This window comes from Rhopalosiphum maidis, chromosome 1 (genome assembly GCF_003676215.2).
Source record: "Rhopalosiphum maidis isolate BTI-1 chromosome 1, ASM367621v3, whole genome shotgun sequence".
Classification (NCBI taxonomy): Eukaryota; Metazoa; Arthropoda; class Insecta; order Hemiptera; family Aphididae; genus Rhopalosiphum; species Rhopalosiphum maidis.
Window position 1 is genome coordinate 64,364,498 of NC_040877.1, and position 26,454 is coordinate 64,390,951.

The window sequence follows — 26,454 nt, forward strand, 5'->3', positions numbered from 1 at the left end:
TTTTTCTATTATCATACTGTACATATTATAAAAATAAAATTGAGTCTTAATGAGTTGTAATTGTATATATTGAAAATTTATACAACTGTAAATGGAATGAAAATTTCTATATAAATGTACAAAAAAAAATAAATATAAGCAAAAAAGACTTCATTCAACTACTTAAGTTCTATGAACTAACAAACTGTAAGAGTTTTTTGATCCTGTGAACCATGACTTGCACAAAACTGTCTTCTGACTTCTCCTGTAACAAATTATAAATATTTTTAAAATTTAATTTATTTATTTCTTCTAATCAACTTCAATAAATCTAATTGTGGCCTATTGTTGGGGTTTTTTTTAAACTTGAATTAAATATAAAGTAAATAATACCTAATACTTTAAAAATGGTTTGGGACAAAATCAATTGTTAAAAACAAATAACAGCAGACTTAAAATTTTCAATAAATATTATTTTCTATAGACTTTTTTTTACGAGTGATAAACTTTGTGTAAGTAAGATAAGAAGTTTAAATAAAGTTAATCTATCAACATTTTTTTTTTTTAAAGTGAAAGGATATTAATTTCTTTTTTATCATTTTTTCATACTTCAAGCTACGCTTTTGTAAAAATTACTTTAAATTAAAAATATGTACAAAACTTATGTTTAGTTAGTAGCCAATAGGTATATTATGGCTGTTTAACAGTTGTATTATGTAATTAAAGAATTTAAAAAGTAGTAATAACAGAAAGTATATAATATGTAGACCGAAGTATTTAATTCCTAAATGTGACTCATAATAATATTTTAATATTAAATACTTGAATATGTTGTTTATATATTAATGATATCAGTAAATTTTATTTACAGTTCAAATTGTATGTAATAAATTTAATATTAAAGTAAATTAAAATTAAAATATCATGAACACACCATGATAAAACAGACAATATTCTTACAAAAGATAAGCTTGATATTAATTTTATTCCCCAAAGTGCAGGGTCAAGTTTGTGGCTTGGTATCAAAAAAATCTAATACAAATAGTGAGGTTTGTCAGATATTGGTACGTTGTGACATAACTCATCTCAGAAGCAATTCCTTGGACATGAATCGAAGTTACCGCAATGCAAAATAGTCCAATGCTTACCCAAAAAGTGTGGTTTGGCTACAATTTTAAAATATTAATGCTAAATACACAAAACTGGAATTTCTAAACACAAATTTGAGGTATTTTATATTTATAAGATGGAGATGACATATGCTGATGTAATATCCTATGAATATACTTTGCTACACTATTAATCCTAGTAATGTAATTGATTCATAAATATTTACATCATTTGTTGCATAAAGTTTTTCAAGAAATGCTTCATTAAACACCTTCACCAATCCCTGTCTTAATTCTTTTAATTCATCAGGTGTTACGCCATCTTCATCGTCTTGGTTTGAACTTCCTGATCCTAATTAATTAATTAATTAACAAAAATAACTCAATTTTAATTTATTTGTATTTTGTAATAAAATACACTTACTGTTTAATCCTTTAGGACGATGAACATGTTGAACAGGACTTTGCATAAAATAATAATCTGTATGAGCCCACAAAATATACAGACATACTTCCACTATTTGTTTACAAAGTATGCGTTGAGTTTGGTCACCAATATCCTTATTTTCTATCTCGTTTTCATTGTTACTTTCACCAAATAACTGAAATCAAATCAAATAAAATAATAAAACAATGATAAACATACAATTTGAAAGTTTAAAATACTATATAAACCTTAATTTAAATGTTTTAGGTAAAATAAAACATCTAGAATTTTTAATATTTTGGTTATTGTTTCAATATTTAACATGTTATATATTTTTTTAGAACCTATCTAAATGTAAACCCAAACTCAACTGCATACAGATTATTTACATTTAAGTGAACTGTAGTAGAAGTAGATACTGAAACAATCTAAAATTATATAATACAAATGATTGGAATTTAAAAATAAATTTGTACACACATTTTATAGTGCAAATAATCAACACTCAAGTGTAGTATCTCAGTTTTGTATTTATTATAATTAAAAACACTTGTAAATTATTTTATTAAACTTACATTGATTCATTTATTAAATAAAAATTGTATAGTTACTTGAATAGGTGATTTTCTATTTTCAGCTATAGTTTTAGTGTTAAATTGCATGAAATAATGTTCAACAGTTTGAACCATTATTGTGACAATTGTACCCATCGACAAAACATTACTAGGATTTAAATCGCCTAAAATAAATTGTTAAGATATATAAATAAGATAAATAAAAATAGTGAGCCTTAATTATATACCATGAGAAGTAATGCTAAATGAATCAGTATAAACAGAAACATCCAAAATCCGTCTTTTAAATTTCTGACCACTTGTAGCCCATCCGCCATCCATTAAATTTGATACATAATTTAATAAATTTAATGTTATCTAAAATTTATAATCACAAAACATTTCCAATATATTACTAAAATATAAATGAAAATAAAAATATGTTAATTTACTAACTCTCAAATATAAAGTAACATTTGTTTCACCATCATTTGGACTAGATTCTTCAGAACACTTTTTACGTATTGCCCGTATTATAGATAAATTAACAGAAAATCGTATTAAAGTTCTTTGCATTAACACACTATAATGATAAAATAATCCTGCAATATCCTTGTCACCACTTGAATTTATTTCTGAACTTGTATCTATTTAAATTTTACAATTAATTAAATATTATTAGGTAGTTATAAAAAAATTATAATATATTAAGGGACACTCAAATATTTTTGTGACAAGTGGCAGCGATTTTGTTGATACTTTATTATTATGTAATATCCGCCAATTTTGTCACATAGATTAAAATTTTAGTATACTTGAAACTTTTTACTAGCAAATAAAAAACAATTCCTAATATGCATAATTGTTTTATTTACACCAAAATTAAGAAATGTGTACATTTGTAGTAAAACTTACCATCATTAGTAACATTAACAAACAAAGATGTTAATTGATAAAGTTCTTTAAGGTACCACTGCTCACATAACGGTGCTGAATTAGTAAGAGCAATTGTCACAGTGTCACGATGACTAATCAAATAATAGACAACCTAAAAGATATATTAAATTAAAATTATATTTATAAATTTACAATTAATACATTACTTGGAGTATAGAAGTCATGTTTTGATTTCCTAATGTACTTATAACTGTTTGACATAAACACATTGCTGGTGAACATATCATCATGTATCGATCACCTTCATCCGGCATAAATTCTTTTATAGAACGTTTGAAACTATAAACATTTAAAATAATATTAATATAAAAACAAAATGTTAACAATATTTACACATTTATTTTATTAATATTAATGGATACAAATAATTTATATTCTATATTTTAGTTTGATTTAATGATTTACATTATAATATAATATTTCAATCCTAATAAAAATAAAATAACTTTTAAAAATGTATTATACATAAATCTCTTTAAATAGTATGCATTTTTTGTAGATGCTATTCAATTTTAATTATATAATAATGATAATAATAATTTGTACTGAAAACAATTAATTTAATTTTAAAACATGATACAATACATTTTATATTATTCAATAATAAAACATATTATACAAAATAGGATAAAAATGAAAATGTCTTTAACATTTTACCTACACAATGGAACCTCAACGTGTCGAAAATCTCGATTACTCAAACATTCTGTGTTCTGAATAAAGACAGAAGATTTTTATAATGTTGTTCCTGAATTTTTTGTTTATTTTGAAAAATAATCATAATTTTTGACATATAAAGTACAAATTAGTTCTACCTAATTTACTATCTAAAACCACCATTTTTTTAATCTACTTATTGTGTATTCAATAACAAATAAAAACACACATTTATTGTAAAATCAATACATTTATCACTATGCTCAGTATCTAAAATAATAAATAAGTAGTAATACTATTATTCAGAAAAAAAAAGATTTAAGGTGGTTTTTGATTCGAGATTATTTATTGTATTTATCTTCTGGACTCCAGTAGAAATTGCCTGTATAGGATATTAAAAATCTTATCAGAAACTTTCCTCAATATATAATTAGCCCAATAAAAAATGTATAAATTTGTACCAAAATAAAACTAAGATCGGTTATCATATTTAATATAATTACATTCAATTAAATTGAGATAATTTTATTTAATTACCTTGTTTCAAAATTTGGATGTGCATCAATTGCCTTTACTGATGACAAACACGCTATAGCTTGGTGATTAAGTAACGCATCAGCACCAGTTGTGTATGTAGCAATTTTATTCAAAAGACTCTAAAGTATAAAATATTATTAAAAAACGAGTTTTAACAGTGTAATAATTAAATTTACCATTTTATTTTCATACACATAAATGGGTTTTAAGGTTTTATTTTTAGCTGTAATCAAATCTTTAAGTTCTGAATCTGACTCTAAAATGCTAGATATAATGCATTTAAGATAACCTTGATTAGATATATAGCTAATAAGTTTTGGATTGATATCTATTAAAAGTTCACATAATGTATAAGATAGTACCTATAACAATTAAAAATATAAATAATAATTCAAATAACATTGGGATTGATAATTAAATATATTCATAGTTATAAATACTTTGCATATATCATGCCCAGAAGTTAAGTCGACACAAATTACTTCCAAGATTCTTTCGCTTAAGTATTGGTCAAAATTTAAAGACTTAATGAACTTAATGGACTCAGAATCAAGAATTTGTTTATCAGTAGAAGTAAATAAAATACTTTTTTGTTTGATGTTTCCATTAGTTAGAGTTCGACTGTTAGTAGCCAAAAGATTAATCAATGCAATTAACGATGAGTATAAGCTTGCTCGTAATTTTTGAGAACCTAAAATATCTTAATTAATAATAATATATTATTAATTTATAACATTTACTATATACCTGATTGTTGTATACATTTAAGTATATTTTGTAGCATGCTCGAATAAACACTAGACTGTCCAGTAACAAATGACCCTAAATTAAGGTCAGGATTTAGAACACATAGCTCTAAGTGTTGGTCAATTGTATTTTTCAAATTTATTAACAAAAGTAATTGGGAATTTGTGATGAGTGTAGATAAATCAGACATTTGTGGATAACGAATCACCTAAAATCATAATACAAAATAATTCTAGATATTTACATAAATTTAAAAAAAAAATAACATTTATATTTTATAAATGTATTTAAACTGTGATCATTTGATATAATACCTATAAAGAAAAGTTATAAATTAATAAAATTGATAATAAAAACTCAAATAATATGTTCAGACTTTTGAAACCTGAGAGTAAAATAATGAGTACATTATTCAAATTGGATTTTTTGACCAATTGCTATTAAAGTAGATTAGGTCTGATATATTATTTTATTACGATATTAATGCCAATTAAAAATACTTAATTAAATTTAATAAAAAATGTATATATTATTAAACAATAGTCACCTTGCTTTGTAGGGATACCAAAAGATCAATTACAAATGTGAAGCGTTGTTGGAATTCCATAGATGGTAAGTTAGCCATGCTGAATATTACAGCAGTCAATTGATGCCAGGCATCAAAATACTTTACCATACAACTAACTTGAAGGCGTTTATCATTAATTCTTACAGCATATGCTAACAATTCCTAAATTATAATACATGAAAAGTATTATTTATTGAGTACAAACAAGTTAAATTATATGTTACTAACTTGAATTTCTTGAAGCAAACTAGTTCTAATAGTTGAAGAATTATCAATTGATTTTAATTCATTCATCAGTATAGAATGCAACTGCTTAATATCTATTAATGGAACTTTCCCCGAAATTTCACACTCACTTAATAACTGAAATACAATTAGAATTAAACGTTATTAATATTAACAAAAAAATAATATAATCTATAGATATTACCTGATTGATAAGTTTAGACTCGAGATATTTTAGTTCAGGCATATCATCAAAAGTTGTTTCAAATTCAAGATCCACAATTTCTAATAAGCTTAGTAACTTTTTACCATCATCTTTACTATCATCTTGATCTATTAAATTATTTTTTTTACATAAATTAATAAATATATATAACTAAATAATTATTTAAACTATTTTACCATGGTCTCTAGTCAATGTTGAATGATCAAATAAATTGTTTGTTGATTGAGATTGCAATAATTCAGATCCAGGAATACTTTAAAATATTATATTACATTGTTAATATAAATTAAATAATAGAGAAATATAAAGATTTAAATGTTGTTTACCTGTTCTTTTTCTCAGTAGTTCCAATGAATAATAATACTAATTTTGTCAATGTCATCAGCAAATTTTGATGCACATGCATTTTTATCTCAACAGCAATTATACGTAACAACCAATTCATTTGTATTAAATCACTACCTATTAAAATTTAATTAATAATAAATAATTTATGGATTTATAAAATAATTTTTAATACTACTAACAGTTAACTTTTTTGCTAGAACTTTCTGTATAAAATGGCAATGCAGAAGCATGACGTAAAATAAAGTCACTACGGGATTTCAAGTATACCAAAACTGGCTTGGATGTTCGATTACTTGAAACTAATACATATATCAACTGATAACATAACTCTAACAATTTTGAATGATTTTTACTAACAGCTCCATTCTTGCGACTCTTAAGAGAATCGTCTAATATATCAATAATTGAGTGCAAACAGTTTCTAGGATTTCCTCCAACACCTAATGAAGTATAAAATAATAAGTATACATTTAAAATTAAATAAATAATACAAATATCTAAATCATAAATATTTTAACATACCAGCATTTTCAAAACAAGTCTTTTGTACATTGTCTAAATTAAAACCAAGTAAATAATGTGCTAAATTTGGAGGCGAAGAATTTAAACATTGAAGTAAAAGTTTCAATATGGACTCTTTACATTTTTTTACAGTAGACATATCATTTGATTCTTCTAAAAACTAAAAATTATAAAACTATTAAATAAATATGTCATTAACAAAATTTAAAAATCTAATTTAATATAAATTTAAAACTAAACATAATTATTAAAAACTAAGTTATATTTAGATAAATAAATAAAATTTTACAAAATCAAATTGTCTTATACCAGGCCTTTTATAAATTTGACAGAAGACTATAAACTAAGTACTTATGAATGAATTTCAATCAATCTTCATACTTAAAAAAAAAAAATTATTTTCATAAAAATCCTTAATCTTTGAACTAATATAAACTCAACTTTTTGCACTTAATACAAATATAATATGTATCACTAATATTATAAATTAACATAAATTACCTAGCGCTAACAATATTAATATCTATGGCTATACATTTTTTTTGTCCTAACAATTTAATTGTATTGTGAAGTATTTCAAAACTGCTAATTGCAGACTTGAATCTTTTTGCCATTAAGTATGTTTTCTATAAACAATGACATTTTCAAAAAATGTAATTTATTATAATTTTAAATTAATTAATCTTTGATAAAACTGTATTTGAAAATTCAGGGGTTGAATTGTACTCCATACACACCTCATCCATACCTATGTCTGATAGAATATCCATATTTTCTGGGATTTATTCTACTTGAAAGTTAATACATCTAAGTTAAAAATCTTGTTAAACTGCCTAATCCAAGAGACACGTCTATAATTCCAATATTGATAACCAATAAGAGTAAATTATGCAAGAATGTTATTACGTATTTATCATATAACGATAACTATAGCTGATATAAATCTATTAGTATAATACCTTTGTTGATTCTTCTTCTTCTAGGCATTCCACAAAGCCATGTCTAATACCAATTGTAAGTTGAGGATTGGAAGTAAAATATGATACCATATGAGACTGTGGTATTGGATAAGAAGTTATAGTTATCAATATTCGAATAGCATGATATGCATGCTCTGGTAAATGTGTATAAGTTATAAACCTTAAAAAAAATATATACATAAATACAAATAAAATAAACTTAAATTAAAATGTTTATACTAACTTGGATAAATCGATTATATAATCTGGTTCATTTGTTGCTACATTAATACTAACAAGAGTTTTATGTAATCCAGTATATATAAGAGGTGACCCAGAAGAAATAGATGCATTTAAAAATTTTTGTTGCAAATATAAAGCTTGTTCTAAAAGACGTAATACAACTAATGTTGTTTTTTCCATTGCTTCTTTACCACTAAAAGAGGTATACAGATCAAACATTTGACAGCCCGTATGCATTATATTTAAAATCTAAAAATTGATTATTTATTTAGGTATTACAGAAATATATTTATATAATATATACTATAGAAAGAACTTACAGTTTTCAAAAAATCAGAATTTGTACATAAGTATGTCATGATATGAAAACCGGGAGGTGGGTTGATATTAATAGAAGTATTATCTGGTAGCATAACACTACTACCCACAAAATCTGTTTGCTGAGGTTCATATTGATTCAAAAACTTTAATGCTAGTTCCAAACATAAGCCGCTAACTTCCCACTTTAAAATAATAGATTAATTAAAATGTATTAAAAAATACAAACAATGAATTCATTACTTTTTCATTTTGTTTTTTATAACCTCTAGAAAGACATTTCAAAAAGATATTATGTAAGACAAAATTTAAATATGGATCAAAACCAGGCGTTCGGGTATTTGAACCTAAAAGATTTGGTACTGGTTGTTCAGTAAGAGTAGACAACAATTTCAATAACGAAATTGTCAAAGGGTATTCTTCATTTCGAGGTTCTAGATCATCCAACTCTGCCTATAAAAAAAAAGAAAAGAATAAATAAACTAAATAATAAATATTATAACTTTAGATTAAATTTACCATAATACCACGACTTTGATAGCTGCTAATAGTTGGTACAGTTACAATTATTTGAGATGCTTCAAGAGTTTGCCAAAAATTGATAGCTATTATTGATGGTGGGGGTTTAACTAATGTAGACAATGTCAAAATTAAATCTGCCTTTAGAGAAATTCTTACAGGACATGACACAAGACCCAGTAAAACTGGAAGAGTCTCCCATTCAGAACGGTCCACAAATGTTACTTTTGACTTCATACTTTGGTCTAAAAAAAATATACACATGATTAGATCACTTATGATATCATGTACTTTATAAATGTATATAATATGAGCAGAAAGGGAGATATTTTTAAATAGGCTATGTTTATAGCACGAGACGAAGGCTATATTTGCCCAAGTTTGAAATTGCCTTCCCACAAGTCACACATATTAGTTTTGTCAGGGTTCTGGCAATATTACTGTAATCCATAATGAACTGTTCCCACTATTCTCAGTATCTCAATTTTCAGAACCATCTCATAGAACATTAAAGGAGTAAGTTAGGAACCCACCTATAAATTAATATTTAATAAATTAGAATAAATAAATCATTACATTTATGTCTATTAATATGATTTGGAACGTAATTTTTTCTTCTATACTAAAGTGGAAAAAATATTAAATGTCTGCTGGATAAAAAAGAAAAAGGTAATTTCCAACGCTTTAGTTGGAATCAAAAATTCAACATTCAAAACAGGCATAACAAAAAACACATCACTTAAATATTAAGAAGATGTAATATCTGCATGTATAGCACGTAACCATTAATTGATATCATCATTATTAAATAAGTTATGATCTTTTTGAAACTGCACATTTTAAAATTATTATAATTTACTTAAAAATAATTATATCAATAAAAGGCTATGTGGGGCCCGAGATAATAATCTTAACTTTAAATTTTATAATAGGTCAGTTCACTCTAATGTAAAAACTAACAGCGCATTATTGAAACTGGTGAACGAAAATTTGCTGTTGCACGTCTGTATGACTGGAGACAACACATCCTCTTAATAAGATTTTAATAGAAATTAATAGTACCAACCTGCTACGTTTCTGATTAATTTTAGTACAGCTTGAAGTCCTTGTATTTCAAGAGCAGTAATACCTTTTTGATGGCCTCTTTTATATACAGTATCAGTTGGAGGAATATTTTCTTGTCTTAAATTTGTATAATACCTCAAAAAAGTTTTGAAAAAATGATCCCAAGTAAGATTTGAATTAGTTGCATTAGAATGAAAATGATTAAACACATTTTCAGCTCCAGTTTCAGATGTTGCTAATGAGCTTAACATATTTAAATAGGGAACAAATAACATATGAGGCAACATGTCACCAGTTTGACAAATAAATCTGTATAATGATGCCTGAAATTTTTGAGTTGTTAAAAATGATGACATCTTGATCGTTTTTAATTGTTCACGAGATGGTGGCCAATAATCCAAATTTAAATTCAATTCTAATGGATCTTTTGCATACAATGCTGCCATCAACATTAATAGTTGTTCAAAATGATTTTCTTCACTTGTTGGAGGTTCTAATCCTTCCTAAAAATACAATTAATGAAAATAAGTTCACAAAAAAACATTTATAGCATTAATTACTTGGTAATAAATTAAAATAGTATGTGCTATCTCATCTGATTTGTTTCTTATTTCTTTAACAGTATGTGGCATCATAACAATAAATTCAGTGATCAATTGATGAAATTTTTTTATCATGAATTCCTAAAAAATAAATTACATTTGTAAATTATATAATTAATATAAGTTGATCTACTTATGTGTTACAAATGTATACATTTATCAGATATTGTTAATGTTGATTGTATTGAAAAGTTGAGAAGTAAAAAGAATAATTATTTATTTTTGGATATATCAGTTACTAGTGTATTAAAGAACCATTCAACTCAAACAATTTTCTTTGGCTTAAATTATAGTACTTATCTATAACAAAAAAGAATATACTACTAAAATTTGATTGTAACAATCCGTTTGCTAGTTACAGTGAATTTTGACGTTTTGGTTTAACGTAAAATAACTGCTAATGAACTTATTTTTTTTTTTGAATTTACTAATAAAATATATTTAAAAGTAATTTATAACCTTTCTATTCATATAATTTATACCAACTTCTAGTACTAGCTACAAGTTAAAATTAAAATCTATAGGTACACAATGTCACGATTGTCAAAACAATATTACACACATTTACTGCAGTGAATATATGGAAAATTTGTAATATAATTTATTTAAGTCTTATTTTTTTTTAAAAGATTAAATCAAAAAGTTATATAAATAAACAAAAGAAAATATTATGAGATATTCTTAAATATATTTGATTAGGTTATTTGAAAAAAAAATAAGTTCATTCGCAATTATTTTAAGTTAAACCAAAAATAGATAAATATTGCCGTGTATTATACATGGCCACCATTACGGAAAACGAATCCGTGAGTCACGCACAATGTCAAAATTCTCGGTAACTAACTAACTAATAGTCATAAACAAATTTTAGTTGTATCATTATCTTATACAGGCCCTATTCTATTTAATATGATAATAAAATAATTATTGATTTTTCGAGTTGGATGGCCCTTTAAATTTAATTAAATTAAATCATTTGGTTATTATAGATTTTCTTGTACATAATTTATGTACTTAATAAATAAAAATTATATTAATCATTTAAGATATTATCTTTAAAAATTTAGTTTTTAAGTACTGTTCAATATTCAAAATAAATAATAAATTGTTTGATTTAAACTACATAATTTATAATAAATATATAATACATACTACATAATGCAGGAATTCTGAAGGAGCTACATTTTGGTTTATAAATCTAAATACTTTAATATCCATAGCATTGCTAATTAATGTTTCATCAATTTTGAATAAATTTTTATCCTTAAATACATGCTGAGAAGAACGCAATTTTGAAAATGCCACAGCTAATCCAAAAGTAGCTATACTTTTCAGTTCTGGCCATTCCCAATCGTTTTTAGTAAGTTCAGCATATGCAGAAGATAAAAATAGTTCCTTAGTATCTGAAAATGTAATTTAAAATTAGTAATATAACAATAAAGGGCATTTTGTTAATTGTCGAATTACCACCACTAATTTCTTGAGTATTATTCATACAATCCAAATCAATAGCATACAAAAATGATGTGACCATAAATAAAGGTACTTTACTGATGACTCCATGCGAATCTACATCAGGTTTTATCTTTTGCAAATGTTGTATTAAACTAAATAAATTAAATTTTATTATGAATAAAGAACAAACAATTTTAAAGTAAATTATAGTATTTGTTTGAAAATTTAAAATAAATACTATAATTTACTTAAAAAATAAACAAATATAACTTACTTTATTAGTTGTTGTTTTGATAAACCAAATTGAATAGAATAATAAAATACACATTCTGCTAACATTGTACGAATCTCAGTAAATAAGCTAACAACAAGTTGGTGATGTTTTGGACCACCAATTGCTTTATTGTTTTGAAGCAATTCAATTTCTTTAGTTAAATCTTTGTTCTCCAATACAACTAAATAATACATTAACATTTTTAGTAAAAATACAAATTAACTTAAATTAGTATAATAATTACTTAAGATGTTAATAAATAAACCATCATTCATTAGTTGATCAACGAATTGGCCAAGATGTTGTGCACATGCTGGATCTACACGAGGCATCCAAGTACGACCTGTGCTTCCTTCAATGAGAAGTCTTAAAGAAGATACTAGCATGCGATGTGCATTATAATATAACAATACTGCTACCAATCCTCGGCAAAGTTCTGGATATTTTGGATTTTGGTATCGTGCTATTTCAAAAACAAAACAATATTTATTATTTCAATTTTTATAAATAATGTAACAAAAATTAAAAAAAAAATTATTTCTAATAAACCTTATATATTTGTATACTTAAAATATGTGAAATAGGTATGTATATAAATATTCAGTTACCAGTATTTAAAAGTTCCAAAGACATGAGTTCATCTAAATCATACATGTCTGATAGAATAAGCACTTCTTCGGCCATATCTTTGGGTAACGCTAACATCTCAAATTTTTGAATTGGTTTCCCATCTGCCAAAACTTTTATTATTTGTTCTCGACTTTTGACATTTTTTGGCTAAAATTATTCATTTTAATTTAAAAATGTACAAATAGAATCTTTAAATAAAAACTTACTGGATTCTTAAATACATTTAAAAAATGTGGTTTAGCAGCACGTAAAATACGTTTTAAAAATGCTACGTTGGGTCTTTCATTTGTAAAAATATTCTCCAATACAGGTAACAGCTCTGTATATGGTGACCACGAACTTTGCAACAATTCAGCTAAAAAAAATAAGATAAATGTTATTATGTGCAATAAACAAAAGTTTTTCATTCAGCTTATAATATTTATCATAATTAATAACAAAAAGAAACAAATAAAATGGCTAACTAAATAAACTAGGGCTCTACTGTTTTATATAAAAATCCAAATTCAAATATAAAATATTTTTAACAAGTTCAATTTAACTTACTCTCCATGCTTTAGACGGCTTATACTAAAAATGTTAGCAGTTTCTACAATAAATTAATCAAATGGTTTATTTTTAACCACTACTTAATAAAACTGACGCACAAACCGCTCATTTCATATTAAGACATAAGAAGTACATGCTACATAGCATTTCATGAATTAAATATATTAATGCCATAAAATAAAAACAAATAAATATATACGGCTAAACATTATACAATTATTTTTTAGGTTATGGCGGTTAATTTTCTGTCTACATCGTTATCAGTCATCGTATCACATTACAATGGGCCTACGGATCTATTGTGACCAGTCTTTAGACCATATTCTATGATTATCGCGATTAAAGATATACTGGTTTCACAACTAGTCGAACAAAAATGGCCCTTCCCGTTCAGTCATGAAAGTGCATGTAGAATTAAGTTTAAGCGCTCCTGATGTAAAGAAGTTGAAATAATTACATTATTTCTGTATAATACAACTATAATCGTGATAATATTGAATGTATGATAACTGTCAGTTATCGTATATTTCCGCTAGAATCGCCAAGCATTAATTCTACAATGCGTTAGTTGGAAGCCTTATCGTGACAACGGAAGGAGCCACAAATTCGTATTATTTTACATATCAATTGTGTATCCAGTATATCTTTAATCGTGATATCCACTTTGTCTGTGACCATGTTAGATACTGATCACGGACTAAGATTATAATCATAGTTCGTGATACTGATACTATACTATCACAGAATGAGACTATCAGTACTAATCACGGACAGTACGTATTTCACATTCTAGTTGATAGTGACCGTGATCGTCGTTACCATAAATCATGACTATAAATTGTGTATCCATGTGTGTGGCGTTCGGCTTAATAATAAATATAAAAAATAGTTATAGAAAATAAGTTGTGTCATACGTTTTTATATTAAAATATTTTGAATTAAGATTAACATGTCATCCGATTATTGTCGTATTTGTACATCTATTTTGCGTGATTACTTTGGTCAAGATGTTTCTGAAATTGCAAAACCTTTGCAATGGGGTCAGAAATCTTTGATGACTTTGAGTACCATGTTGGATGGAAAATATCCTCGGCACTTGATACAGGAAACTTTAATTGTTTTATTGCAATTCAATTTTGTATCGGCAATTTGTAATGTTCACTCAGTACAAATAGAATACAAATTGAATATGGAAAACATTCTAATGATTTTAAGGTACCCAAAATATTTATCAATTATTAAGAGAAAATTTGGTAATCAATACAAAGAACTTGTTGAAACTTTACTTTGTCTTGGTCGTGCATCTTTATCAAAAATTGTAAGTGAATGTATTAAATTACAAAATAAGACTGATGATTTGTTCAATAATTATTGGGAAAAAGCTATTGAATTAATTAGAAATGAATATTTTAAAAGAACATCCACATACGTTGTTTGGACTGAAGTTAAACAAAATAAAATGTTTGCACCACCAATAAAAAATCAAAAAGGAGAGAAAAAAATCTTGTTTACTCTCAATTTTAATAAGTTCCATCAAGACATGAGAAATAAAATCATCATAGATGCTGTTGTAAGAACATTTGATGATTCAATTGTAGGAGAAGTAATGTCTACAATATTAAGTCAATGTGCTGACAGTAGTGCACCAGTTTCAAACCCTATATCATTACAATTAATTAGAAGTAATTTATCTGTTGGTCATAATTATTTATTAGAATATATAACAATGATAGAAGAAGATCCTACTAAATTTTTATCTAAGTCTTATGGTACAATGTGTAACATTACTGTTAATTTTAAACAAATAATAAATTGTTTAAATGATTCAATAATGGATCAAGTAGTAAGCTATAAGTTTGGTGAGAGTTCTGCTAGGTTATTTAGAGCAACTAGAAGCAACAAACTTCTAGAACTTGAACGTCTCCAACAAACTGCTTTAATTCCAGATCGTGAAACAAAAACATTAACATCTGAACTATTTATGAACAATTACCTTCAAGTTCAAGAATTAAGAAAACCAAATACTCGTTTGGGTCGAAATGATGGGAAATCTTTTTATTTGTATCATTTAAATGAACGTCAACTACATCAAGAATTAACAGAAGAAATATTAAAAATGATTGGGAATTGTATGATGTGGAAGTTTAAAACTTGTGAAGATAATAAGAGATTACTAAAAAATAAAGCTCGATTTGATGGTATGGTTCAAGGATTGCAAGATAAACAGGAAGCAGACAAGGATTTTTTTGAAGAAGCTATGGACAATTTATTTTCACCAAGTGAGCGAATATTGCTTGACTCAATAAATAGACTGTTGCGTAAGTGTCAGCTAAATATTATGAGATTAGATGTGTGTTTATTTTTATTTCATAATTATAAGCGTTACAATGAAACTATTAAATAATTCTTTTTTTGTTTTATAACTATATTTTTATTATTGTAGATTATTTCTTCAGAACAATTGAATAAATTGATAATCTGCTGCTTTAAATTTAAATACTAAACTATTTTGTTTCATTCTTAAATCAAAAGGTATATTCTAATTAGTAATTTATAAAATTAATATTTAATAATAGGTACTTTGTTTCATACTGATCGATGAATGTATATAAAGATATAAAGTATACAATTTTGGTTTATTGCAATTATGCATTTATATGCATGTTAAAAAGTTAAATGTTAATTACATTTTCACAATAATTCATGTAATAAATTAAGCTAGTATATTGCTTAATATTTTTTATTATGTTGTTTATAATTAATAAATATTAAATAACAATTTCTATGATCAGAGGCGTAACTGGGAAATAATCTAGGGGGGGGGGGCAACGTATAATGAATGTAATATATTAATTATTATCAGAACCCTGATACCCCTCCCTCTGGTTAAAATGTATACCTTAATCTCTCAAAAACTTGTCAGGGGGGGAAGTCTGCCCCCTTCCCTCCTGCAATTACGCCTCTGTCTATGATAGTTGAAACTAGCAATATAGCATAGGTCTAGTGAAAGATGTCACAGAAGACAGAATCACAAACATAAAACAATTGCAAAATTAACTATAAAACAAAAATTGATTTAATGGCTGTAGCTCTATGCACTAAGCCGATTATCAAAAATTCCTATCTAAGTATGCATAATGCAAAAACATGAAAAAATAGTTTGTGATGTGAATAAGGATTAATGAATATCAGTCACTACCTAATAACTATTACCTGACTATAATCCATTGTAATGTGTGAGATACTCATACTGCCATTGGCATACCACTTTATTGGGATGACTCTCTAGACTTGATACTTATACCTTAGTAGTTACTAGTTAGTATAAGGTCTATGTTTGTCCCACGTAGAAACTTGCTAACTTTAACAGTTTTTTAACACAGAGCATACCTAGCATACATAATAAATACATGAATAGGGTATTAAACTAAATATTTAGGTATCTAATTGGAAAAAGAATAATAGATTATAGTTAGTATGTGACCTATATAGTAGATAAAATTATTTTATTAAAAAACAAATATTTTAATGTTTAATATAATATTATAATATATGTTAATTAAATTGTTATTAATGTACTATGTTATATCAATTGTACTTTGAATTTGATTTAACTAATTTCAACAATTCATTTATCATATTAAGTAATTTACTGACGATTTAATATTATGTAGTATGTCCACTGTTCAAGTATGAAATAATAAATTACTGAATAATAAAATTGTACGAATACTTTAAGATTATAATACATGATAATATAATATATAAACTAAGAATACAACCAATTGTAGTCTATCATATCTGTTGCATAAACCATGACATAGAAAATATATTATCGTATAATAAACGACAATTATTATTATATAGCAATGATAAGAATGACCACTTGCCAGCACCAGAAAGTTGAAAGGTAATATCATTATTTTTTTATTTTTAACATTTATTTTAAATAAATATATATATATATTTTATTTTTAATTTTTTTTGTAAGGGTAATTTTACAATAGGCATATGTGATGTAATTTATATATATATTTTACATGATTTTAAGGAACTACCCTACAGTAATACTTATAACATAAAGAACTTATATGTATGACTTATTTAAATGATTTTTATTTATTTATTTTTTTTACATTGTTGCTAGGTCTTAACACTACACTAGTTTCTTAACCTTCTCGATGAGTTTCCATGGATGTCAGGAATCGCGGACAAAAAGTCAGGGAATTCAGTTTTTATAATCAGACAAAAGTTTAAGCACATTTTTAGTGTCAGACAAAAAGTCCGAAAATACCAAATAATTTTTGTAATTAATATTTATTTTAAATATTTAAAAATTTAAAAATGTACACATATTATATAATTATATTTTCTTATAATTAATAAAAATATAACGGAAATCCACTATAGTTAGGTATTTATAGTAATGTCAAACTTATATTTTTTTTTTTAGTTTTAGTTTAGTTGAAGTATTTTTTAATAAAATAAAATTCATTGCTTGTTGAAATGTATTTAATTACAAATAAATTTTGATATTGTTGTTTTGTTTCCAAGATATCGTGTGATTGTATGTTAATATTTTTAAATAGGTACATGTATCTAGTATTTACGTACCTATTAAAATTAATTAAAATTATATAAATATAAATGAAAATAAGAAAATATAATAATATATAATGTGTATTATATATACAATTTGTATTGCTATATTTTGAAACCCCCCCCCCCCGGAAATTTTTTTTGTTTACGTGCCTATAATGTCTATAAACATTTTTAAAATAAATATTAATTATATAAAATATTTTGTATTTTCGGATTCTTGTATGACACTAAAAATGTGCTTGGACTTTTTGTCCGACTATAAAAACTGAATCCGGACATTTTTTCCAACTATTTTTAAAACGGACTTTTTGACCGATTACCGTTATCAAAGCCAAAGGTTTGAATGGTTTGCTATTTGGGAGCGAAATAATTTGTAGGACGATTTTGCTACCTCTGAGACTATTTGGATATTTAAATCGGAGTGAAGAGTGTGATTTTATACGTAGAAAGGAGCAAGGAGCGTTTGTATTTTTGTAATCATACCTAATTTTATTGATTAAAATCGCTGTATTTTATTAATATTTTTTTCTTAGCAGAACCCCATTATTGGATGCCAGTATGCCATAAGACCACATTGGTTTTGGTACCTAATGTTTTGTTTAATAGAAGTTGTTTTTTAGGCTAGGTAATTGTGGAGTTTTTTCTGAAGAGCATATAGAGGGATTTACATCTGGTGTTTAATTGGATTCGTTTTTTTTTGTGCTCGGCCCAGGTTAAACGTTTGTATAGTGTCAGACCTAGATAACGGACATTAGATGTTGGAGGGATGATTTTATTGACTATTGTTTAGAGTTACACGGAGGGACTGTATGTCTATATTTTGTTTACGACTAAATGTGATGTGCGAGGACTTCGTTATCGATTTTTATCTTCCATTTAGAATACCACAATTCCATATTTCTATCATATTTAAATGAGTAAAGTTTTGTGAACGTTGAGAGGCAGTTTGCGGCATATCATGCGAGGTGAAGATAATGTTGTCGTCTACGAATTCGGCGACAATGGTGTGGGGGTGGTAGGTTGATCCGCTGTGTATATATTGTATAGGGCTGGAGACGAAATTGCACCTTGGGAAACACCAGCTAGGTTTGGAAACAAGTTTGAGATTGGCTACATGTATAACGAAATAATGATTTTCTAAATACTACTTATAATTATTTATAAAATCATTTAATTCTAATACTAATATATCTATTTTGATGAATGATGATTAAAATTTAATTCCAGAATATATTGTTATCCTAAAAAAATTTTCGGGACACTGGCACAAATTTTGAAACCCAAAACAATTTTGGAATTGCTATTATCTATGGCAGCAGTTGAGTAATTTACTCTTTATTCTCAAGCCATAAACGGGCTTAACTCTTCCTCGTTCCAAACAAAAAAACAGGTAATAATATAAAAATAAAATTAATACCTACCAATAGTTTAAAAAAAATATATATAAATATTAAAATAATTATAATTTTTATATTAATCGTCCACATTAAATAATAGTTAGGTTTTTATATTTTCACATTTTTTAATAATAAATATTGTGTTCTTAGAAATATTTCGTAACGTACAACTTACAGTAAGACGCAAAGTTAAAATGTGTAGAGTAATAACTAATAATAATGTTTAAAATTTAATTATAAATAAGGACTATGGGCTAAATGATACATTGACATACCTATGTATACATCATACATTTTACAAATAAAATAAAAAATAGATAAATCTTTTTTCTATATGGTAAAGACTATAGAGAGGATAGTTTGCAAATGTATGATGTATCAATGTATCATACTATCATTATTCATTACTATTAAGTATAATTCTATTAAATCCATAGACCTTATACTAATTACTATATAGCTACTAAGTAATAACTAATAACTATAGTATAAACAATAAAATCTATGAAGTATGATTAGTATATTATTTTAGTGTTTTGTATCATGTTATTCACGGACTAAGATATAATAATTAATAAGAAAAATAATATAATATCTTAGTCCGTGTCCGTGATGTATAGAACATATCACACAAAATTGTGTTATCTATAGAGTTATTATCATGAGACACGAGTACATAGTAGTTATAGTACTATACTATTATAACAGTATAATTACTAAAATTGAATGTTGATGATGTTTGATACTTACTAGTGAGGTATTTTACTTACTTACTTAGATCGATTAATATTTTACAATGCTCAATGATTGTATTTTAAATTTTAATTTGTGTATATCAGTGATCACATATTTGATTTTATTCAATTTTCTAATTCAATCATTTATTCATTTATTGGTTTGAGGAATTATATTAAGTCGGAGATGTGAAAAAATAGTCTACAATGGATGACGAAACAATTGATAAATTTACCAGTCAATGTATGGGTTTATTCTGTCTATCGTCATTAATTATTTCTGTTAAATTATTAGAAATAATTTATTGAATAGTTATTTATTTTAGCTTACATAAAACTTATCAGAACTGTAATCTATTATAAAAAAAATCTTATTAATTAATTTTGATGGGTATCTAGAAGCTTGTAATTAAGACTGAATAATGTTTTTATGTGTATTCTATGTAATAATTACAAGTAATATATAATTGTATTATATTGTAACTTCATCAAAGTAACAAATAAAGATATTTATAAGTTTAGTTTTAGTTTTATCGACATAAACTACTTTTTAATACTTAGAAATAAATTCATGTTGCTAAAAAGTAAAATAATTTTAATATTAGTCCAGATAAATCTTATTTTTAATTACTTTCTCCTATAATATTAAATACTAAATGTTGCAAATTTGGTCTGAAAATTATTCTCTCTTTCTAAATTAAAAAAAAAAATAATACATTTTTTACTGGTTATTGAATAATGTAAGGAATGTGTAATACTAGCAATGCCTATTAATTACTATGAAATTATGTACTATTTAATTATATTATTATTTATTTTTAATGGTTTTGACTAAACCTTTTGCGTAATAATTGATTTTATCCATTTTAAGTCGAACAATTTTATGACGCACTAATTTATATTTGAACTTTATATTATTTCAGCTGTATATGATCATGATGGTAGTGAAAAAACACCACTTTATGCTAAAAATAACAATGAAAAAGCTCTACTTAAATTGATTATAGGATTTTGTATGGTATTTTGCATTGGATTATTAATAATTTTATTAATTCACATTCATTATGGATCAAATCAGGTATGATCAATTTAAATTTATGTTTCTAGAAAAATGTTTAATTAAATTTTTTTTAATTTGATAGTTAGTACCTCATGGGAATGTAGCAAGTGATAATGATCAATGCTCCCAATTTGGAATTGATGTGCTCAAAATGGGTGGTAATGCAGTTGATGCAGCAATTACTGCTGCATTATGCAACTCTGTAGTACTCCTTCATCTTTCAGGATTAGGAGGGCAAGTTAAATTATATATAATTAAATATGATATAGTTTTTTAAAATAATTTAATTCTCTATCTAGAAGTGGTGTTATGGTGATATACGATCATCGAACTGGTATAGGAAATACAATTGATTTTAGAGCTACACATAGTTCACATAATATTATTGGAGTACCTGGTTTTTTAGCAGGATTGTTTTATGCTCATGTAAAGTATGGAACTCTTCCTTGGAAGACACTAGTTGAGCCTTCTATAAACCTAGCAAAGTATAAAAGGAACAATTTACAGATAATTGTATAAATGTATATACGAATATATTATTGTACTTATTTTTAGGATAGGTATAACTATTACAGAAAGTTTACTTGAAGCAATTAATCAGAATACTACTATGTTAGTTGAAGATGAAAACTTTAAGCATTGGTTATCTACAGTATCAAATAGTTCAATTGGTCAAATAGTTAAAGCACCAAATGGTCTTATAAAAACTCTTACCTCAATATCTTTACATGGACCTATTGGTATGCTATAAAAAGGGGATACTACATAAATAATAGGGCTACTTTTATATCATATGTATGTTTGTAGCACTTTTATGTTATATACCTAAATACTGCTGCAGATAAATTACAAATGACAAATAAGTGTTTATTTTAAATTTGGTACTGTTATTGTGCTATGAGGAATTATATATAATGTGTAGTATTAAAATAATTATTTATAAATATTTTTGTACCAAGGTTTTTACTATAATAATATAGTATTATAGGCTTTAGTGTATGAATGTGAAACAATAGTAATATTGGTATATTACCTTATCATTTAATTATCTTATATAAAAAAAAAAATTAAAAATATTTAATTCCAATATAATATTGTTGATTTTTTTTTTTTAAGAGTTTTATAAAGAAATGTCTGAAGAATTGAAGTTGATTTTAAAGCCAGATGATGTAATTAGCTACCAACCGCTTATTTTACCAGTATTAAAACAAAAATTTATGAACTATTGCATCATAACTTCAAATAAAGGTACTGGAGGACCAATTTTAATGAAAGTATTAAGTAAAATGAATAATACTAATACATATCTTGAAGATTTATCATTATTGAATAGTTTTAAAGGTACACAATTTGGAAGCTCATAATTTATTAATTATTCGATTAAATTCTTAATAATTTTCTAAGATTTAGGAGATGATTGGGATCAAAATTACGGATTGCAAGTTTCAACTACTGACGTTTTTGATCTTTATGTAACTATTATAAGGTATAATACTTATTACTTATATTTTATCAACAATGTATTCAGATTTATATTTTTATTTTTATCTTAGTGGTCTTGGTTCTGTTTTTGGATCCCATGTTTTAACTAAATCTGGTTATATATTGAACAATGCTTTGAATTTAAATCTTAAAGATTATAATCTAAATCAAACAGAACGAGTAACATCATTACATTTACCAATTATTGCTGTAGAAATAGAAAATTTATGTGGAAGAAGATTAATCTCAGGTGCTGCTGATGTACGTGATGGTACTCAATTACTTTTATCTATGTTAAAAACAGACCCGCAAGATATATTAAATGTTGATACTATTCCTCGTTTTCGTTTAAAAAATTATGATGTTGGAATTGAATATCCAAATAATATAACTAAACAGTTTTCGAAATTTTTGTTAAGTTTTGGATTTAAATTATCTAAAGCAAGTTTGCCTTATCCTACTTCTAATATAGTACAAAAAGAGGAAGATAGATCTGTTGCCTTCTCAGATTCTCGTGGATCTGGTAAATCTTATACTTTATAGTAAATGTTACAATATTGTATGTATAATTTTTTTTAAACAACGAATTGTAATTTGTGTTGTATACTTATGTATAAAATATATTTTTTTAATTGGACTTGTAATAAATATATAATATACAATATTTTAAATCTTGTGGTTTTTTTATTGGAATATGTTTGAAATATAATTGATACATTTTATTTCATTGAAATATTAGTATATATTCGCAAAAGCTTATGGAATAATAATTACAAATAACAATAAAATAACTAATTTTAAGAATTATAAAATAAAATAATATTGTGCAAGTTTTAAATATGATAAATATAAAAATAATTTATATAGATACTATTTTTAAAACATAACTTATAAGTTAGTTTATTTATTTTATATGGACAATGGTCCAATAACAAATATACAGTAATAATAATAACAGTAGTGAATATAAGTAATAAATAACATTAAAAGTATAGTAAATAGTCTATAATGTATGGGAATAAATAAAATAGAAGGAAAACAATGTAGGTATAGTAATTATACCTACATAAACACTAAACACATAGTCAATGACTATGTTTAATCAATATATATTTTGGTTTTTAATTGTTAAATATTTAACAGACATTAGTTCAACGTTCATGAGTTAATAATTAGTAGATAACAGTTAATGAACAATATATATAGTTAAACGACAACAGTTTATAACATGTTTTTAACATATAAAGATATTAGTTCTAAAAATAAATTACAGATTAAAAAATTTAATTTCTAATTTCTAAACTTAATATTATGAATTATTAATACATTTTTACAACATTATAGTTTTGAATTAGTATAATTTTTGACTTATTTAATTATTTATTTGTAATATTGTAATTTAAACATTAAATTATTCATTAAAAATAAATGTATTCATTGTTAATGAAATAATGAATTTAAATGAATCTAAAGAAATTAATATGAATAATGGAACTCTGGTACAATCTTAAATTAATGCCTCTAATCATTATGTTATAACTTATAAATACATATTTTTACTGTGACTTGATGAATTAAGTTAGGTTAGTGATAAATTTATTTCAATCGATTTCCAATGAAATGAACTATTTTTTATTTTACTCATTTTGCCGTAAGTACATGTTTGATGTTTTTACATATTTCTCAATAATTCCATTTTTTCCTACATATTTACTGTTTATTAAATAAATTATTCTGGTTTAAAATACTCAAAATTAATTAGATATATATTGCAGAATGAATGGGGTAATATTGCAGAATGAGCTCACTCCTTTGAGCATTGCAAACATAAAATTCGCAGTTTTCACCCATTACCTCTGTTGAAGTCGAGCTTTCCTGAAGTCGGTATAAATCTATGTTACAATCAAACCATAGATTATTAAATAATTTAACTTTGGTCTTTGACAATTTGAGCATGTAAATGGTATTTCATTATTATCAAGATCTAGATGAATAAGATTCAATTTCATAATAATTTCAATTTAAGTGACTTTTTTATTTTCATTTTTTGTCATTTATAAAGCAATTTGTTATTATATATTTACATATTTTGGTTTTTTTAATATATTTAAATCTGAGTCCTACTCTCCTACTAATTACTAACTATACTAGACTACCATATACTTGGTTTAAAATAAAAAGCAACCTCGTCGTCGACCAGTTTCTTCGACAGCAGTAGTTAGGTAACGCTTTACCGTTTCCCCTACTAAACTAAATTGGTGACAATACTGGCATTGTACATTTGCACGAGTCCATGCGTATAAAAATTAAAAATAACCACGCCCATTGCGCAGAACCGTTCGTCGAGTCCGTTGAGATTACTTCTTGTTTAGAATCGAGTAAAGAGTAATATTACCAATATTATTACTTATTGTCCATGGTAATATTCATTCAAATGAATTATGAATTTATGTTAAATAATATTATATAATATAATATTATGTGGATAGAAAATAATAGTATTACTTATTTGGTAGCCGTAACGTAGTGTGTACGAGGTGTTGGTCGGTTCGAAAGACGAAGATTGGTTCTTACTTTCTTAGTGGCCCCGATATACTATTTTTTTATATATACAACATGACGGCTGACGAGCCATGCGTTCGTAAGCATTCCCGAATATTCTAACACCCCGCCGCGTGAATAGAACGTTTGAGGAGAAGCTTCGCAGATATAGCTCATCGCTACAGTAATTTGTGAATAATGATAAAAAACTGTAGGTCCATAACTAGGGTATACATTTTGGGGGCTAATCGGATACTTAGGAGGCATAGTCTATGTCGCATAGCCAGATAGCCACCTAAGCCAGGGGGGCTCTAGTTCCGCCTATGACAAAAAACCTAAAAAGTCACCTGAAAAAAATTAATTTTTTAAATTATGTTTAGTTATTTTTTAAGTTAGTAATTAATTAATACAACTTTTTTATATACATATGATACAGTATATAGTAGTGTTTATTGATTATTTACAATCTATACATAGTAATATACAGTAAGTAAATTTTATGAAAGAATTATAATATAGTTTGTGAATGATTTGAAGAAAGACTCGCAGTCGAGTCACCTTTTACAATGAATTTAGTATTTTAATTAATGTATTAATAACTGTGTTAGTATGTTTTAAAAGGTTAGTAGTTCTCTGCATCAACTGCACCAATCGCGTTTGAGGCGTCTAGAGGGGTTGTCAGGAAGTGTCTTTGAGGCCATTTATGAAATGAGGTGCTTTAGTAGTTGGAGCGAGAAAGAAGTTTCTCGTGGAAATTAAATAAACTTACACTTTATAGTTCATTTAAATTATTTACCATAAATTACAATTGTAATACATATTACATTCATACGATGGTTACTTAGGATTTTGGAATACTCGATATGCAATAAGGAAAGATTATTGAAACGATCTTGTGCAGTTGTGTCATATAACTATTAAAGAATATAGATTATTCTATTTTTTAATAGTACAGTTTTTAATACAGCGAATTTCTGAGAAAGATTGTTTACGTGATGCAGAATTGCAGAACCAGTGGTGTACTAACGGTGAAAAATAGATTATATTACTGACAAGTGACAGGTGAGTGGACTGGCCCATCTAAACGCCGGAAAATTTCCCAGTAGGCCAGTGCCTATTGCCTAATGTGGCCTCCAGCGGTTGTTGTTTAGAAAATTAAATAATAAAT

The 26,454-nt window shown here is 25.6% G+C and overlaps 2 protein-coding genes across 3 annotated transcripts; one reads left to right on the forward strand and one right to left on the reverse strand.

Annotated features, from left to right (window-relative positions):
- Positions 1 to 46: 46 nt before the first annotated feature.
- Positions 47 to 13,474, reverse strand: LOC113547756 (nuclear pore complex protein Nup205). The gene is made up of 33 exons (XM_026948235.1): positions 13,468 to 13,474; positions 13,128 to 13,276; positions 12,900 to 13,068; positions 12,536 to 12,754; positions 12,292 to 12,472; positions 12,030 to 12,169; positions 11,715 to 11,965; positions 10,521 to 10,643; positions 9,962 to 10,463; positions 8,896 to 9,140; positions 8,620 to 8,829; positions 8,379 to 8,561; positions 8,060 to 8,307; positions 7,816 to 7,996; positions 6,857 to 7,016; positions 6,514 to 6,774; positions 6,313 to 6,448; positions 6,163 to 6,239; positions 5,966 to 6,093; positions 5,764 to 5,898; positions 5,515 to 5,697; positions 4,968 to 5,175; positions 4,661 to 4,911; positions 4,397 to 4,582; positions 4,221 to 4,339; positions 3,173 to 3,305; positions 2,985 to 3,117; positions 2,526 to 2,716; positions 2,318 to 2,447; positions 2,127 to 2,254; positions 1,513 to 1,690; positions 1,316 to 1,440; positions 47 to 244 (listed from the first exon to the last, which is right to left on the reverse strand). Exons 1-33 carry the CDS (start codon positions 13,472 to 13,474, stop codon positions 170 to 172), a joined length of 5,745 nt encoding a protein of 1,914 aa, XP_026804036.1. The 3' UTR covers positions 47 to 169.
- A 769-nt stretch (positions 13,475 to 14,243) lies between these two features.
- Positions 14,244 to 23,410, forward strand: LOC113560710. 2 transcript variants are annotated; one of them, XM_026966751.1, is made up of 8 exons: positions 14,244 to 15,788; positions 21,127 to 21,281; positions 21,346 to 21,497; positions 21,563 to 21,748; positions 21,819 to 22,003; positions 22,380 to 22,604; positions 22,674 to 22,749; positions 22,817 to 23,410. In XM_026966751.1, the coding sequence occupies exons 1-8, from the start codon at positions 14,420 to 14,422 to the stop codon at positions 23,286 to 23,288; spliced, it is 2,820 nt and encodes a 939-aa protein (XP_026822552.1). In that variant the 5' UTR covers positions 14,244 to 14,419; the 3' UTR covers positions 23,289 to 23,410. The 2 variants fall into 2 exon arrangements, with proteins under 2 accessions (XP_026822552.1, XP_026822551.1); XM_026966750.1 differs by having other exon boundaries at positions 14,245 to 15,788; positions 22,668 to 22,749.
- Positions 23,411 to 26,454: the final 3,044 nt, after the last annotated feature.